General features: G+C 35.5%; 1 protein-coding gene across 1 annotated transcript; it reads left to right on the top strand.

The window, feature by feature from the left end:
* Window positions 1-10,347: 10,347 nt before the first annotated feature.
* On the top strand, window positions 10,348-15,853 carry LOC306872746 (uncharacterized protein; the record flags this gene model as incomplete). Its single annotated transcript, XM_079421506.1, has 13 exons — window positions 10,348-10,540; window positions 11,181-11,375; window positions 12,235-12,357; window positions 12,445-12,567; window positions 12,844-13,011; window positions 13,197-13,391; window positions 13,468-13,590; window positions 13,676-13,798; window positions 13,978-14,274; window positions 14,450-14,572; window positions 14,656-14,778; window positions 15,328-15,449; window positions 15,656-15,853. 12 exons carry the CDS (start codon window positions 10,348-10,350, stop codon window positions 15,423-15,425), a joined length of 1,884 nt encoding a protein of 627 aa, XP_079277632.1. The 3' UTR covers window positions 15,426-15,449; window positions 15,656-15,853.
* Window positions 15,854-16,300: the final 447 nt, after the last annotated feature.

Here is a 16,300-nt window from a genome sequence, read left to right as displayed (position 1 = left end):
ATTATAGTAAGGGTGAACCTGGAAATATTAAAACTAAAGCTAGTAAAATTCGCTTTTGTTAATTCAAATAAAGCTGAAATATAATATAAATATTACATTAGATTAAAAACCCTTAAAATAAAAAAATATATAATAATAATAATAATAAAATAAATGAATATTAGGAATAATGTTTTGGCAAGTATGAGAAAAACCAGTTTAAGCTGAGGTACTAAAATTACTCAAAAACAAACAAACAAACAAAAACACTATAGCCAGAATATAAAAGACTAGAATTATTAAAGATTGTGACAAGCTCAAATAAAATATAAATATTTGAATACAAAACTATATGAAATATAAACTAGAAATGTTGCCTTGACAACTAACTGAAATTGATAAAATCATATTATCAAAAGATAAGTTACTAAAATTAGGGGAGAGTGGGGTACAAAGTAACACTTTTAGACTTTCTCAAATTGTGTAAATTCACATGGGGTTCAGAGTATCATTTTTTATCCACAGTAATTTCACACTTGTCTAGTACAAATATGACGCTTTGTTTCATAATTACAGTGTAGACCTTTTTCTTTATTTACCCTCAAAAATTGGAAGTGAAATGTGACAACATGCCCCGTAGGTGGGGTACATTGTAACATGACCATTTGACAGCTTAAAATATTATCTGATCTTATGAAAAAAATATACAAGACAAACTAAAATATTTTGTGGATAAAATAATTATTTATTTTAAATAACATAATGGCGTTTTTTAAGAATTAAAATTAATCTGATTTTTGTGTTTGACAATGAACATATTGCAACCATGCCTGGGACGGCCCATAATAATTTCTGATCATTAAACATTGATTGTCAGTCTTTATTCACCTGTTTCTCATCGTTTCTAAACTGATAAATAACAGACTGGAGATTAAAATAATACCAGATTTGTCTTGTTTTAAATTAGTAATAAAAACTGATGAAATTTTACTTAAGCCAGAAATATAATTGAGTTTTGAGGTAAAATAAATGTTCAGCGGTATCTTCAAATTTTTTTTGAATTTTGGCACACTTTTTTTCTCTATATAATGTTGATATGGTAACTAGTAAATATTGTAAATTTGGTTATGCTAGCATGTGTGGAAATATTAAAAAATTCACTTTACTTTGTGACCCCGCACTCCTAAAATTAAATGAACACTAACCCTAAATTGTAATTTATGAAATGAATATAATATTATCCATTTTATATAAAAAGTGAAAAGTTATAAAACTGGCAAAAGCACATAACAAACTTAGTAAAACTTAAACTGAAATTAAAATGAAAATTACAAGTGATCAAATGTGACATTTTGACTTGCTGAACCATAAAACAGGCCAGAATAAAATCAGAACACCCTAGCAACCACCTAGCAACCACCTACAACACCCTAGCAACTCTCTAGCAATGTGTTAAAACTACTCAAACACCTTGGAAAATGACAGTTGCATTTGCAAGTACCACTTATATTTTCTTCTTCAAAAAAAAAAAAAGTAAAAGAAAGAGAAAGAGAAAGAGAAAGAGAAAGAAAGAGCATATGCCAGCTCACTGCACAGATGGAGAAGTTTATAGCCAGAATTCACAAGCTTTCAAACACATTTCCAAAATGTTAATAATGGCGTTTGCTCAGTGGAGTCAATGACGGATGTCAGTAATAATGGAAATGAGCTGGAGTGTGTGTGTGTGTGTGTGTGTGTGTTTGTTTCTGTCATATAGCATAAGAAACAAACTGAGATCAATGCACCGGCAGCTCGACCCTGAGCGTGTTTAGAATGTAAATCAGACAGGAGAAGCTGCTCAAATCACTTACGTCTCCTGTTCTCAGAGCTCTTGTAATGATGTCTTTAGACATTCATGGACTCATTTACCAATGCCTAATAATTCATCTACCAACCACCAAGAACGTCACCTTCACAACCACCCAAAACTCTGTTGCATGATGGTATTGAGTATGCAAACACCACTCATATTTTCTTCAGCATCTCAGGTGTGGCTGGTTTACCCATGAAAGCATCCACTTCTTGGCGGGAATATTGTGCATGTGTCGGTGCCATAGGAACAGAGCCATGAAATAAATCTTTACAGAAGAAATCCGATAACATCTGCCAATATCCGTCAAGAGACAGACCTGGGTCAAGGTCAGAGAACTGTCTGGAAAACATGTAATAATAACTGTAATTATGCACTGCTGTTAATGCATGACATACAGCTTCAATGCTATGAAATAATGTTGTGATGGTGATGAATATACACTGATCTGTGATGATTTTCAGTTCTTCAGGTTGAGTTATTCTATTTTGTTGTTGTATAGATGTTTCGTTTATGGCATACGACAAATTTCCACTTGTGGACAATAAAAACAAACTCGTTCACCAACTACTAAAAAAGCATCAAAAACTCACAAAATATACAAAGTAAAATATTTAAAATAAACAGCAAAGAGAAACAAAAGCCTGTACATGTAATGATATTAATAGTATTTTTAAATATGGCATGTTACAGTGTGAATACAGTATATAGTGAACATTAAACTGCATTAACAAATCAATTCTGGTTTTTATTTTATTGTTGTTTTTTGTTTGTTTGTTTAATAACAGGATATTCAACCAAGTGTAGGAAAGGATTTTATCCATGGTGAATTAAAATGGAATTAAAAAAATGTTTGACTTTATGTTGACTTTAAATTGATTTTAAATAATATATACACTGAAAAAAATTATTAATTGAATTTACTCATTTTAAAGGTAAATCGTTGCAATCAATTTATTTTAGCTACAATTAAATAAACAAATTTAGTTGACTAACTTTCAACATATTTTTTTTAAATTAAATGTATAGCTAAAATAAATTGTTTATGACCACTTACCTTAAAAGAATTAGTATCATTTTTTTTCAGTGTATAAATCTATATTAAACAGTTTTTAAATGTAATCATATTTATATTCTAAATATAACATGTTAAAGTATAGTTTACTTGAACTTAATTTTATCCATGATTAATTAATCATATGTTTAAAAATGTCTATATAAAGGTATTTGATGTATCAGGGATTGATGACATCAGCAGAAAATGAAAATTGTTTCAGTAACTGGATTTTATTTCATTTTAAAGAGAGATAAGACCAGGAATATGAATTCTTGTTGACTTTAAATTGATTTTAATTATACAAATATTAACAAAATGTATTAAATTAACAGCAAAGAGAAACAAAATGACATTTGAACCACTTAAACATCAAGTCTAGATATTTAATAATATTAACAGTATATTTCATGTTAAAGTATAGTAAAGTTAACATGACACTGCATTCACAAACCGTTCCACTTCCATCATATTTCTGATTAAAAAATGATATTCAACGAAAAAAGGAGGATGGGACTTTTATTTTATTCATTATAAATTAACTGGATGAAGGAGGTTTCAGTAACTGCATCTAAAGACAGATTTACATTAAAGTGCCTCTATTATGGATTTTTGAAAATGATCTTTCATGCAGTGTGTAATACTGACTTGAAGTCAACATGAAACATCAGCATATTGCCCGCCCACTTGTTGCACACGCAGACCTGGGAAACTTGATTTTCGCGTTGGTCTGAATGAAAATGCGAATTCATTCTTTGCCACTAGGTGTCGCTTTTGGGGCGTTAAAAGCTGACAAACACTGCTTTAAATGAAATCGATCAATCGCCGCAGATTAGCGTCACGCAAAGGAGGGGCCTGCAAAAATAAAACGTTGAGCGAATCGCTTGGGAGTCGTTGAGCAAATGAGGTAAAAATAAATGCATATTATAAGACAATGTTTTTTGATCTTGCATGCATGTCCACCTGTTGTTGGGGACGCCCAAAACCAAAATATGAACATTTCACAACCCATTTTTTACTTAATTTTGACTTTAAATTAACTTTAATTATACAAATCTAAACAAAATAAAATAAATCACAAAGAGAAACAAAATTACATTTGAACAACTCAAATTTCAAGCATATAAATGTAATAGTATTTGTAATATTTCATGACATGTCTGCATTCACCATTTCACTTCTGTCACTTCTTATTTAAAAAAATAATGAAATAATATGGGTCAGGACTTTTTTTAATCAATGATTTGATTGGATGATTAAAATTGTCTGTATGACGGCGGTTGGATAAATAAGAGGAACTGATGATGTCAGTGGAAAAGGAAATTTGTTTAGAAACTGCATTTCTATTTTATTTTTGTAGAGAGATTATGAAGAATCGCTCACAAAAATACTTTAAATTGATTAAATCAAGCGATCCATTTTGTTCATTAGCTTTCTTTTTCCTTAGCTACTTTTCACTTATCTGACTATTTGCTCCACTAGTCTACTCTTTCTCCAGCTCTTTTCAGATGGCCAGCCTCTCAGCGCTGTATCTCATCCTGAAGCGCTTGTGAATCGACCCAAAGCACACGCAGACCCTTCCTCCGTTTCCCCGAGGTGGGAAACATCCACGCCGATGCCAACGAGCCGATCCTCAGTTCATCCATCTGTGTTTTGAGGACCTGCTGTCTCACAGCGGGGAGCTTTCAAAGACCTACGACCTTTATCATCACGACTCGGGATACAATCTGAACCGAGGCCTTGCGGGTTCAGTTTGGAGAGAGTCTGAGCTGACTGAGTCAGCCGACCGAATTCCCACTAGATGGGCAAATCTCTCTCTCGTTTTCCCTGAAGCCCTCGCCTCGTAGACTGATATGACCCGACCGGCACTGCATAGAGATAATAGAAATGACTGAATGAATTGTAGGCCAGCGTTTGTGTGCGTCTTGTGGGGAATGTTGGGAGAGTGTAAGGAAGGTCAAATGTCTGTTATCTTATTCCACGACTGAGAATAGATTGAGGAAACAGATTTACCCTTTACATGCCTTGTACTTTCCATGTTGATAAATTGGCCCCTTCAAAAAATTACCTCGGTTTTTAGATACCATGTGCCATAGCTATGCTTCCATCCAAAGCTGCGAATTTAACTCATGCACAGAATTGGAATATCGCATAAAACATTAACAAATGATGCACTGTTTCCATCCAGCGAAATGAAATAACAAAGTCGTCACTTCCTGATAAACTGCAGACAAATAACACTTAGAAAAAGGTAATTTTCTGCAGTAGGAGAAGCCACTGTGTTCATCTGTAATAAATGACTTGCACCTCAGAGCGTGTAGACGAAATAAAACGTGGTCATGTTATCTTGCTTTTAAGGGGGATGGCTGCTGTTTGGGAGCACAGTCGTGTAAGAGCTCTGGGACGTAATTATACCGAATCACTTTGATGACTGAACAAAAAAATATGACCAAAACAATATTTCAGATCCTGTGCACTGAGAACGGTATGCTGTTATGCTGATCCAGTGCACAAAGTCACATGACTTTTTTGATGTGCATTGAGGAATTTATTCTGACATGCGCATAAAATAGGTGGATAAAAACGTAGGCCTATTTTACAAGGTGGCGATATCGTATAAATTCGTATAGTGTGATTTGAATGGAAACGTGATGAAAAAACATAAGCATGAAGATCCACCACTGAACTTCAGATTTTTGTACGAAAATGTACAAAGAAGGTCGTACAAAATCGCCTTTTCTTTTGTTTCTTGCGAGAAAAAGAGCTGCGTCTTTACTAAAGCTTCAGAAGAGATCTGGACAATGTCTCAAACCGCAAAAAGAAAACAGTCTAACTTGATCTCATGAGTAAACGTAACTATTTTACAAAGCGGTGATCTCGTAGGAATTTGCAAAGTCTGATTAGAACAGAAACATGCAATTTTAAGAAAAAACATACACACGAAGGTCCCCGACGTAGTGCGGCGTAAGCAGATTTTTGTAAGAAAACATATAAGATTGTACAAAATCGCTAAAACCTGAACTGGTCATCTTGAACCATTCTTGAAATGGTTTCTTGAGAGAAAAAGACTCACGTCTCTTCTAAAGCTTCAGAAGAGATCATGACAATGTTTCAAATGTTAAAATAAGTCCACACCACAACTATAGCGAAAATCCAACCCGATCTCATTTTGTGTGATTCTGAACATTTTGTTGAATTAGAAAGCTTTAAGATCATATTGAGTGACAAACTGATTGCAAACCCCATTAAAAAGGCTGAAATCTGCTGATATCATGCCAGCCCTGCTGAAAGAACAGCCTGAGGTGGTTAGCTGGTCAAGGCCAAGCTGTGACGTCTGGTCTGTTTTGATGGTTTTAGACGCTTTTGGGACATTTGTGGTCTTTGCCACCTTCTGTTATTTCAACAGGGAGTAAACACTTTCAATGAGCCTCATTTGGGCCTCAAATGCAAATGTGCGAGTTTTACTATGAATACATTTAGAAATAAATTTGGTGGCATCATTCTTTATAATATGTGGAGTAAATATGGATCACTTTCAGTCATCACAAGCAACCCAACTCATTTCTGGCCATTAATGTGAAACCAAATGCTAAGACTTCCCTCTGCTGGTGAAAACAGCACAAGGTCACACACAAGCCTGTTGAGATGCGCTGCCACAATCTGTCATGAAATGATGGATGCTCTGAGGCTGAATCAGCTGTATTACAAATCTCTACACACTCACACACACACACACACACACAGTCGTAGCGCTCCTGACGAGTCGTCTTATTCTCGCTGTGTGACAGAAGGGTAGGCAGTGTAGATTTAGGCCAGTGAAGGCAGTTTGTGTGTGGGCCGTCGCCTCAAAAGAGAGAAAATATAGACACGCTCCAGTTCAGTTTATTCCAGTAAAGGAGTTTAAGTGTTTTCTACATTCAATCCTCACGAGTCAAAGTATGCACACTGTAAACAACAGCTGTTTAAAACACTGTCAAGAGTAAACAATTAGAGATCAGTGTAAAATACACTTACATTTAACAACGATTCTTACGTTGTGTTAATGTGTTACATGTGTTAATACATGTCACAAAGAACATACAATACGATGTAAAATAAAGTTATTGCATAAAATCAAAGTCAAGGTCATGTGTGTATATATATATTAGAAAACAAACCTGATGAAATATTTTCTCAAGTCTTAGAATAGACTTTTCGTCCTTAAAAACAATACAAGGAACTATAAAGACAATTTTCACTTCTGGAAAAGACATTCAAGCACATGAGAATCATTAACCGTCAACAATAATGCAAGACAATCCATAAGAATTCACTGAGGATCACTTTAATATCTTGATTGTTTCTCCTAGAAATGAGAAATCAAACTCTAAAAATAATTGTATATATTAATATGAAATTATATTTTAAATATGGAATATATTTTTAAATATTTAAAAATATCTTCCATATTTAAAATATAATTCCATATTAATATATAAAATTATTTAAAATTATAATTATATATTTAAAAATGTTTTAAAAATGGAAATATAATTTAAAACAAACGTATTCGATAAAATCAGAGTCAACATTGCTTAAAGAAAATTAAGTCAATATAATTTAGTAATATATCATAAATAAATAATTAGTTTTTGTTTGTTTGTTTTTCATAGTTTCTTCATTATTACGGAAATACGTAGAATATAGGCTTCATTTTCGTTCTTTTGATTCTGGGCTGAAATATGACCAATGCATATTAATGACAGACTTTGTGAGATTCACCCTCATAATTTGGCAATTGTGTATTATTACAACTTAAAGGGTAAAGATACGTAATGGAAAAATGAGATTTGCAGTGCAGCAATCACTGAAGAAATAGTAAAACAACTATGTGACTCTGTGTGTGTGTCAAAGGCAAACATGTGCTCTTTCTCTCTCAGTACATCACAACTCGTGTCAAAGTCTGTTGTTCACATTATTCAAGCACGTCTGTCTCTCTGTGTTTGTCTGCTTGTGCGGGTGGAAGTGTGTGCACAAGAAAGGACTTACGATGTAATACATCACTGAGAACTCATACTTTCATCCTCCATCAACATCTGTTCCTGCACGTCAAACATTTCTTATCAGTGTGTTTATGCCTCCTTTTATCATCTAAAACATTTGTAGATGTGGGGAAACATTTACTGACTAACTGTATTTTAAAAATGATGCTTTAAAAAATTGTCAAACAATACTAAACTGTTCATTTAGATATTCTTTGTGTTCAAAACCATATATACAAAGACCAGAATATAAGATACTTGATGGTGGACTCTTCATAGTAAGAAAAACCCTAAAAAACAACATGACAGGTAACTTCTGAACAGGAAAACACAAATCACATATTATCTCTTTATCTCTGCCTGAATCTATTAGAAAGCAAACCCAATTAAATGTTTTCTCAAGTCTCAGAATAGGCTTGACTTCCTTCAAAACTATACAAGGAACTGTGAAGACAATTTGCACTTCTGGCAAAGACTTTGAAACGCATGATAATTATTAACAGACAATCCATAAATATCCACACAAGATCACTTTAACATCTTGATTTTTTTGTCCTAGAAATTAAAAAATAAATAAAAATAAACTGAATTATGTAAAAAATATTTTTCAACGTTAATAAAACAGATTACTGGAGTATGTTTACAAGAAAATATTACAATATTACAATTTCACACAAAATGTTCGTACTATGGAAGTCAATAGCTACCAGCATCTGTTTGGTTACCAACATTCTTCAAAGCATCTTCTTTTGTGTTCATCAGAAGAAAGAAAGTCATACAGATTTGGAACAAAAATTTTAAAAATCATTTTAGGATGAACCCACATTTACTGAGTGGAAGTTGTCTCTACACCAAGTTTTTCTTTATTTTTTTTACTCCGTGTAGGAGAGCAAATTTTGACTTTTGCTTAAGTCTCCTAATTCACAGATGTTTTTCCTGAGAAAAAGACTTGCATGTGACTCCTCTAGAATTTCAGATCTCAATAATGTCTCAAACTGTACTCAGATTTGCCAACAAAGTCAGAGACCTCAACTTGAACTCAACCATTTCTCTTCTGCTCCACATTCATTTTCCAACTCTAAACATTTACTGGATGACAACTAATGACTGTCTCCCGAGGAACTGTAAGAAAAACATTAAATCAATACACGAGAACTTCATTTAGTGAAACTTCTGAGCAATGCTTTTTTCCTCTGGTAAATGATATCAACATCTCTGTGCAATAAAGTGATTCAGGTCATGAATGTACCGACGCTAATATCTGCTGAACTGGGTCGTGTGTCAGAATATCAGGATCAAAGAGCAGATGTTTTATCAGTGTCTAAGAGACAAAGGCAGATGAAAAGATAAAGAGAGAGGATTAAAGGTGTATGTCAACCTCTGAACCAGGTTATTATAGAGTCTCCGGGTTATTAAAGTCGACTCCAGAGTGCATACGATCCTTGTTGTGTGAGGTGAGTCAAACAGACAGCATAAGTCATTCTCACAGCGCTGAAGAAACTATTGATCTATTTTTCTCAGAACAGAAGTGATATAGCATTTAACATCTTTCCATATTTTTCACAGGATGTTCAGGGTATTGCTGCTCCTGTTGGCCGTGGCTGGTGAGATTTATCTAAATTTATCATCTTACTGACATTAATCACATTTTTTTTAATATTCTAACACGATTCTAGCATGTAACTATTTAAAATAAAAATAAAAAACTGGTAAGGTGATGTTAACAAATGTGTCCTTACATATTAAATCTTTCCATGGTCATCTTTTTGGTCAAAATAATAATACTTTTTGTTACTCTTTTAAAATCATAACTTAATATGGGTTTGAAATCACTTGCAGTTTTAGAAAGTTTCAGAATATATTTCCGTATTTTTATCTTATTTACTGACATTCTAATAATATGTTTGAATTATCTGTCTGCTTTCTAAAAGCAATTCCAGCATATAATTAAAATTGATATAGTGACGTTAAACGGAAAAACAGCATTCTGAATTAATATGGAATCACTTTCAAACAGTCTAAGAAGGTTTCAAAAATATATATTTTTTAAATCACATTATAATAGCTTCTTTAAATTTACCACAATTGTATTATAGTAACAATAGGGTAGATGTAGTATGGCATTTTGTGGAAACTGTTTAGTGAAAAGGTTTGGGAACAAATGTTCTTCTGAACTTTACCACATTAACACATTTTATCTGCTTGATAAAATATGTGATTACCTGCTCAGCAACTGAGATAGAGATAAGTCATAAATCAGTTTTTATGGCTTGTTAAGTACAGGTGTGCTATTGGGTTAATTGAGATTATATGAAAGGACATTTGGCATGTTTAATGTAGAAGAAATTAGCTGCAGGTTTGATGTTCATGATGTGTTTGCAGGTCTCCATGCAAGACCACTGCAACGATTCTCAAATGGTAAATTAAACCAAATTGGGCCACAAATGGTCCTAGATGAACACAGGGATAACTCAGTTCTGAAGCACACGGACACTGATGTGAAACCCAAGAAGCAATTACCACTTCCCGCTGAGTTCTGCAGGCAGGGAACAGAACCTTCCAGACGTTTCCTGTTGGACCTGAACACTGGGAAGCTCAAGCATGGAGTTGCTGAAATGAACACAAGAGTTTCAGGATGTATGTCTGCTAAGTTATTTCCTAAATATCATTGCACATTATAGATTTTAAACCAAAACACCTTGCAACAAACACCTTAAGCTTAGTTGTAATCATAGAGTCTTCTAAGGGTTTTTAAACTTAAGGGGTTTGTTGCAAACCCATCTAACGGTCTCCATCAAGTTGCATTAGAAAAAGTGAAACTTCATCCCTTTTTATAATACAAGTTATGTTTTTTCATAGCCTTTCAAAAGCAGAATAATACCTAACACTAACTGATGCAATTGGCCTACAATAAGAGTATGGAGTTATAAATTAGTGGATTGCATAGTTCATTAGGACTTTGAAGAAAAAATGTTTGAGTTCATATTGAGTTCTCTGGCTTTGATTGCAAACTTTGGTATTTTGGTGAATCTGAGCACAGTTTGAAACTTTTTTGAGAATCTAGAAGAAAAACATGAGATTAGTCTCTTTTTCTCAGTAAAAGCAAAGTGTATGTCTCATCTTTTTGTGGAGATTGTCCATTGGTCTATCAGTTAGAGTAGCAATAAACCAGCGCTAATCAACATAAACCAGCCAAACTGGTCTATTTACCAGGGAATTTGGCTTTCTCAGCAATCCTTTACCAGTCTGGACTAATGTTTTCTTACACCTCCATTAGCAGCCAAATGGGCAGTGGTTTCTGAGCATGAGGACATAAGAAGCCAAGACTCTTCTGAACATAAGGAGAACCACAAAGCAGTTCCTGTTGAGATCCGTAGGCAGGGAACAGAACCTTCCAGACGCTTCCTGATGGACATGGACACTGGGATGCCCAAGCACGAAGTTGGCGAAATGAACAGAAGAGTTTCTGGCTGTATGTCTCCAAAGTCACTTTTAAAATGTCAATGCACATAATAGATTTTCAGCCTATACTTAATCAGTTTTTGTTTCCTCCACAGTCTACAATCCTCCAGCTTATGAGATGAGGAAGGGAACCCAGAATTCCCACGCCACTCTGGTGGATCCCAGATCTGGACAACTGCTGCCGTATCTAACAGAGCTGCAGAGGAGCACAGCGCCATGTGAGTGCTTCAAAACATGATATCAACCATGACTTAAGACTTGAAAGTTATTACACTACTTGTTTTTTGGGATATTATAAAGATTCCTCAAAAATATGAATTGACACATCGTTTCTTCTTACCATCTTAAATTTTACAAAGTTGTTTTTTTCTGCTTTCTGTGTTTTTTTCATTTACAGTGGATGAGTTCAGACAAGGCACTGAGTACCAGCCGTACATCCTACAGGAGCTCAGATTGAGTATGCTGCACAAAAAAGACACTGAACCTTCCAGAAACCTCCTGATGAATGTGAATGTTGGTCCACTCAAAGAGCACCAAAATAAGATGGACTCTTCTAAACATGAGGAGAACCACAAAGCAGTTCCTGTTGAGATCCGTAGGCAAGGAACAGAACCTTCCAGGCGCATCCTGATTGACACAAACACTGGGATGCCCAAGGAGGAACTCAGCGAAATGAACAGAAGAGTTTCTGGCTGTAAGTCTGCAAAATAATTTGCATTATAGATTTTAGTGCTGCTTTGCTTTTTCAAAACCTCTTTGTAAATAAGATCAACTTGAAAATAAAACTGCATGAACAAACACTAGTATAACAATCAAATTAAATAGAGTAGATTCTGGGTACCTTCAATTGTGTGTTATTTTCTCCACAGTCTACAATCCAGCACCTATTGAGAAGAGGCAAGGAACAGAACCTTCCAGGCGCTTCCTGATGGACATGGACACTGGGATGCTCAAGCAAGAAGTTGGCGAAATGAACAGAAGAGTTTCTGGCTGTATGTCTGCAAGTCATTTTTTTAAATATCAATGCACCTAGTAGATTTTGGGCATATTTAACTTTTTTTTTTTTTTTTTCTCCACAGATTACAATCCTCCAGCTTATGAGATGAGGAAGGGAACCCAGAATTCCCACGCCACTCTGGTGGATCCCAGATCTGGACAACTGCTGCCGTATCTAACAGAGCTGCAGAGGAGCACAGCGCCATGTGAGTGCTTCAAAACATGATATCAACCATGACTTAAGACTTGAAAGTTATTAAAAATATCTGCACTACTAGCACTTAGGGATAGGGATTCCTCAAAAATTTAAATTCTGTCATAAATTCTTACCATCTTAAACTTTCCAAAAGGGTTTTGTTTCTTGTGTTCAACAAAATAGCTATTCAGCTGAATTTTCAAGCACTGGAGAACCTTAACTGTTTGAGTAAACTATCCTTTTAAATACTATGTTTTTCCCTGTTTTGTTTTTTTTCCTTCTACAGTGGGTGAGTTCAGACAAGGCACTGAGTACCAGCCGTATATCCTACAGGAGCTCAGATTGAGTGTACTGCACAAACAAGACACTGAACCTTCCAGAAACCACTTGATGAACATGAATGCCGGTCTACTCAAAGAACACAGGAATGAGATGGACAGGAGAGTAGGGGGCTGTAAGTCTCAATTTATAATGGAGATTGTTCATTGATTGTTAAGCTACAGAAATGACAAACCAGCACTAACCAACATAAAACACCAAAAAAAAAAACTTAATTAAACTGGTCTTTTTACCAGGGAATATAGCGTTCCCAGCAGTCCTTTACCAGTCTGGACTAATGTTTTCTTACACCTTCATTAGCAGCCAAATGGGCAGTGGTTTCTGAGCATGAGGACATAAGAAGCCAAGACTCTTCTGAACATAAGGAGAACCACAAAGCAGTTCCTGTTGAGATCCGCAGGCAGGGAACAGAACCTTCCAGACGCATCCTGATAGACATGAACACTGGGATGCCCAAGGAGGAACTCAGTGAAATGAACAGAAGAGTTTCTGGCTGTAAGTCTGCAAAAAAAGTGGATTTTAACAACTACAATGCACAGAGAATATTCTGACACTAGTATTTTCTCCACAGTTTACAATCCAGCACCTATTGAGAAGAGGCAGGGTACAGAACCTTCCAGACGTTTCCTGATGGACATGGACACTGGGATGCCCAAGCACGAAGTTGGCGAAATGAACAGAAGAGTTTCTGGATGTATGTCTCCAAAGTCACTTTTAAAATGTCAATGCACCTAGTAGATTTTCAGCCTATACTTAATCAGTTTTTGTTTCCTCCACAGTCTACAATCCTCCAGCTTATGAGATGAGGAAGGGAACCCAGAATTCCCACGCCACTCTGGTGGATCCCAGATCTGGACAACTGCTGCCGTATCTATCAGAGCTGCAGAGGAGCACAGCGCCATGTGAGTGCTTCAAAACATGATATCAACCATGACTTAAGACTTGAAAGTTATTACACTACTTGTTTTTTGGGATATTATAAAGATTCCTCAAAAATATGAATTGACACATCGTTTCTTCTTACCATCTTAAATTTTACAAAGTTGTTTTTTTCTGCTTTCTGTGTTTTTTTCATTGACAGTGGATGAGTTCAGACAAGGCACTGAGTACCAGCCGTACATCCTACAGGAGCTCAGATTGAGTGTGCTGCACAAACAAGACACTGAACCTTCCAGAAACCTCCTGATGAATGTGAATGTTGGTCCACTCAAAGAGCACCAAAATAAGATGGACTCTTCTAAACATGAGGAGAACCACAAAGCAGTTCCTGTTGAGATCCGTAGGCAAGGAACAGAACCTTCCAGACGCATCCTGATTGACACAAACACTGGGATGCCCAAGGAGGAACTCAGCGAAATGAACAGAAGAGTTTCTGGCTGTAAGTCTGCAAAATAATTTGCATTATAGATTTTAGTGCTGCTTTGCTTTTTCAAAACCTCTTTGTAAATAAGATCAACTTGAAAATAAAACTGCATGAACAAACACTAGTATAACAATCAAATTAAATAGAGTAGATTCTGGGTACCTTCAATTGTGTGTTATTTTCTCCACAGTCTACAATCCAGCACCTATTGAGAAGAGGCAAGGAACAGAACCTTCCAGGCGCTTCCTGATGGACATGGACACTGGGATGCTCAAGCAAGAAGTTGGCGAAATGAACAGAAGAGTTTCTGGCTGTATGTCTGCAAGTCATTTTTAAATATCAATGCACCTAGTAGATTTTGGGCATATTTAACTAGTTTTTTTTTTTTCTCCACAGATTACAATCCTCCAGTTTATGAGATGAGGAAGGGAACCCAGAATTCCCACGCCACTCTGGTGGATCCCAGAACTGGACAAATGCTGCCGTATCTAACAGAGCTGCAGAGGAACACAGCGCCATGTGAGTGCTTCAAAACATGATATCAACCATGACTTAAGACTTGAAAGTTATTATGTAACAGAGGTCAGCTGATAAGAGCTGTGTGGGTAACCCTCACCCCCCTGATCTCAAGAGGCATAATACCAAATGACACAAGAGACTGGTCTTTAGCGTCTATGTTAGCTCGCCCACCTCCCATGCAGGAAACACTGGTCCGAATCCCGCTTGGTGCAAAGAAGGCAAATAGAATCAGAGGGGTTGCAATTTTGCACTTCGGAACATTGTGACTTTTTCTCAAAATTGAAATTATTTCTTACTACACTTTTAAAAATAAAAGAGGTTTTTGCAGCAATGAAGAGCCATTTTGAATTTGTAGTTCCTAAATCTTAAGAACCATTTTGTGCAATGGAAAGATTCAATGGATGTTCTTCAAGAACCCAACAATGCCACCTTATTTTTAGGAGTGCATTTTAAATATTATCTTTTTTTTTTTCTTCTGCGCAACACAAAGTTTCAATTCAAGCATTGAAGAAATCTCATTAACTATCTTTAAAATACTGTGTTTTACAGTGGATGAGTTCAGACAAGGCACTGAGTACCATCCGCACACCCTGCAGGAGCTCAGGATGCATAACATTGTGAGACCCAACAGCTTAAAACGTGTATGAAAGTCACCGGCGTGTTCAGAATTGGTGAGCTTTTCGTTATCAGTGAACATTATCTTTACTGGCTAATAAGACGTCATTAAGTTACATAACTATTCATTGTCATCATCATTTAGAACATGGTTGAACTTTGTGCTATTATTAAGTTGTGTAATGCTTCTAAAATATAAAAAAATGCTTGCACCATGCAGGAAATACTGAAAGCACAGTGATTTTTTTGGCCATTTTTCCAGATGAGAGCTGGTGGACAACGTTTGGCTGTGTTCGTACCCAATGACTACATGAAGACCATCTCAAGATCTTTGTGTTTTACTTAAGCTGATGCCATCATATATGTAACTGTCCATGAGGTTTCATGCAATAAAAGTGTCATGCAATTATATCTGCAAAATAAAATCTTGTTAAATTGATGTTTTTATCAATAGTGACCTACGAGACATATCCCGTGTTATTTATGTGTTGTTTGGAGAAGACACAACTGTTGCTATGCAGCCTGCAGATAAGATTCAATCTGTTTAGTTGTATTATATGATAATTTACAGCAGACGTAATCTCGATCAACAACTTATCTTCATGACGTGATAAACAATCTCATTATAATCAGAAAGCTGTCAATGCACTGCAATCAAGAGACGTTTGACCCTATAAAGCCTTGTGCTATAGGAGTTTCTAAGGCCTCTAAATGATCAAAACGTTACTGAAAACCCCGTTGCACTCAATCAGTTGTGATTCATAATTAAGCTCATTCTGATCTACTTCATGCCTTCTGTCGTCGTTTAGACTTCAGCAAGTAAAAAGTATTTTAGTATAATACAAATATTCACCTTATGCACGTGCTTCACGTGTCTTCTTGATGTCCAATCTTTACTGATTTTCAT

The sequence above is a fragment of the Barbus barbus genome (genome assembly GCF_936440315.1).
Source record: "Barbus barbus genome assembly, chromosome: 7".
NCBI lineage: Eukaryota > Metazoa > Chordata > Actinopteri > Cypriniformes > Cyprinidae > Barbus > Barbus barbus.
This window is presented reverse-complemented; position numbering and strand designations above follow the sequence as displayed.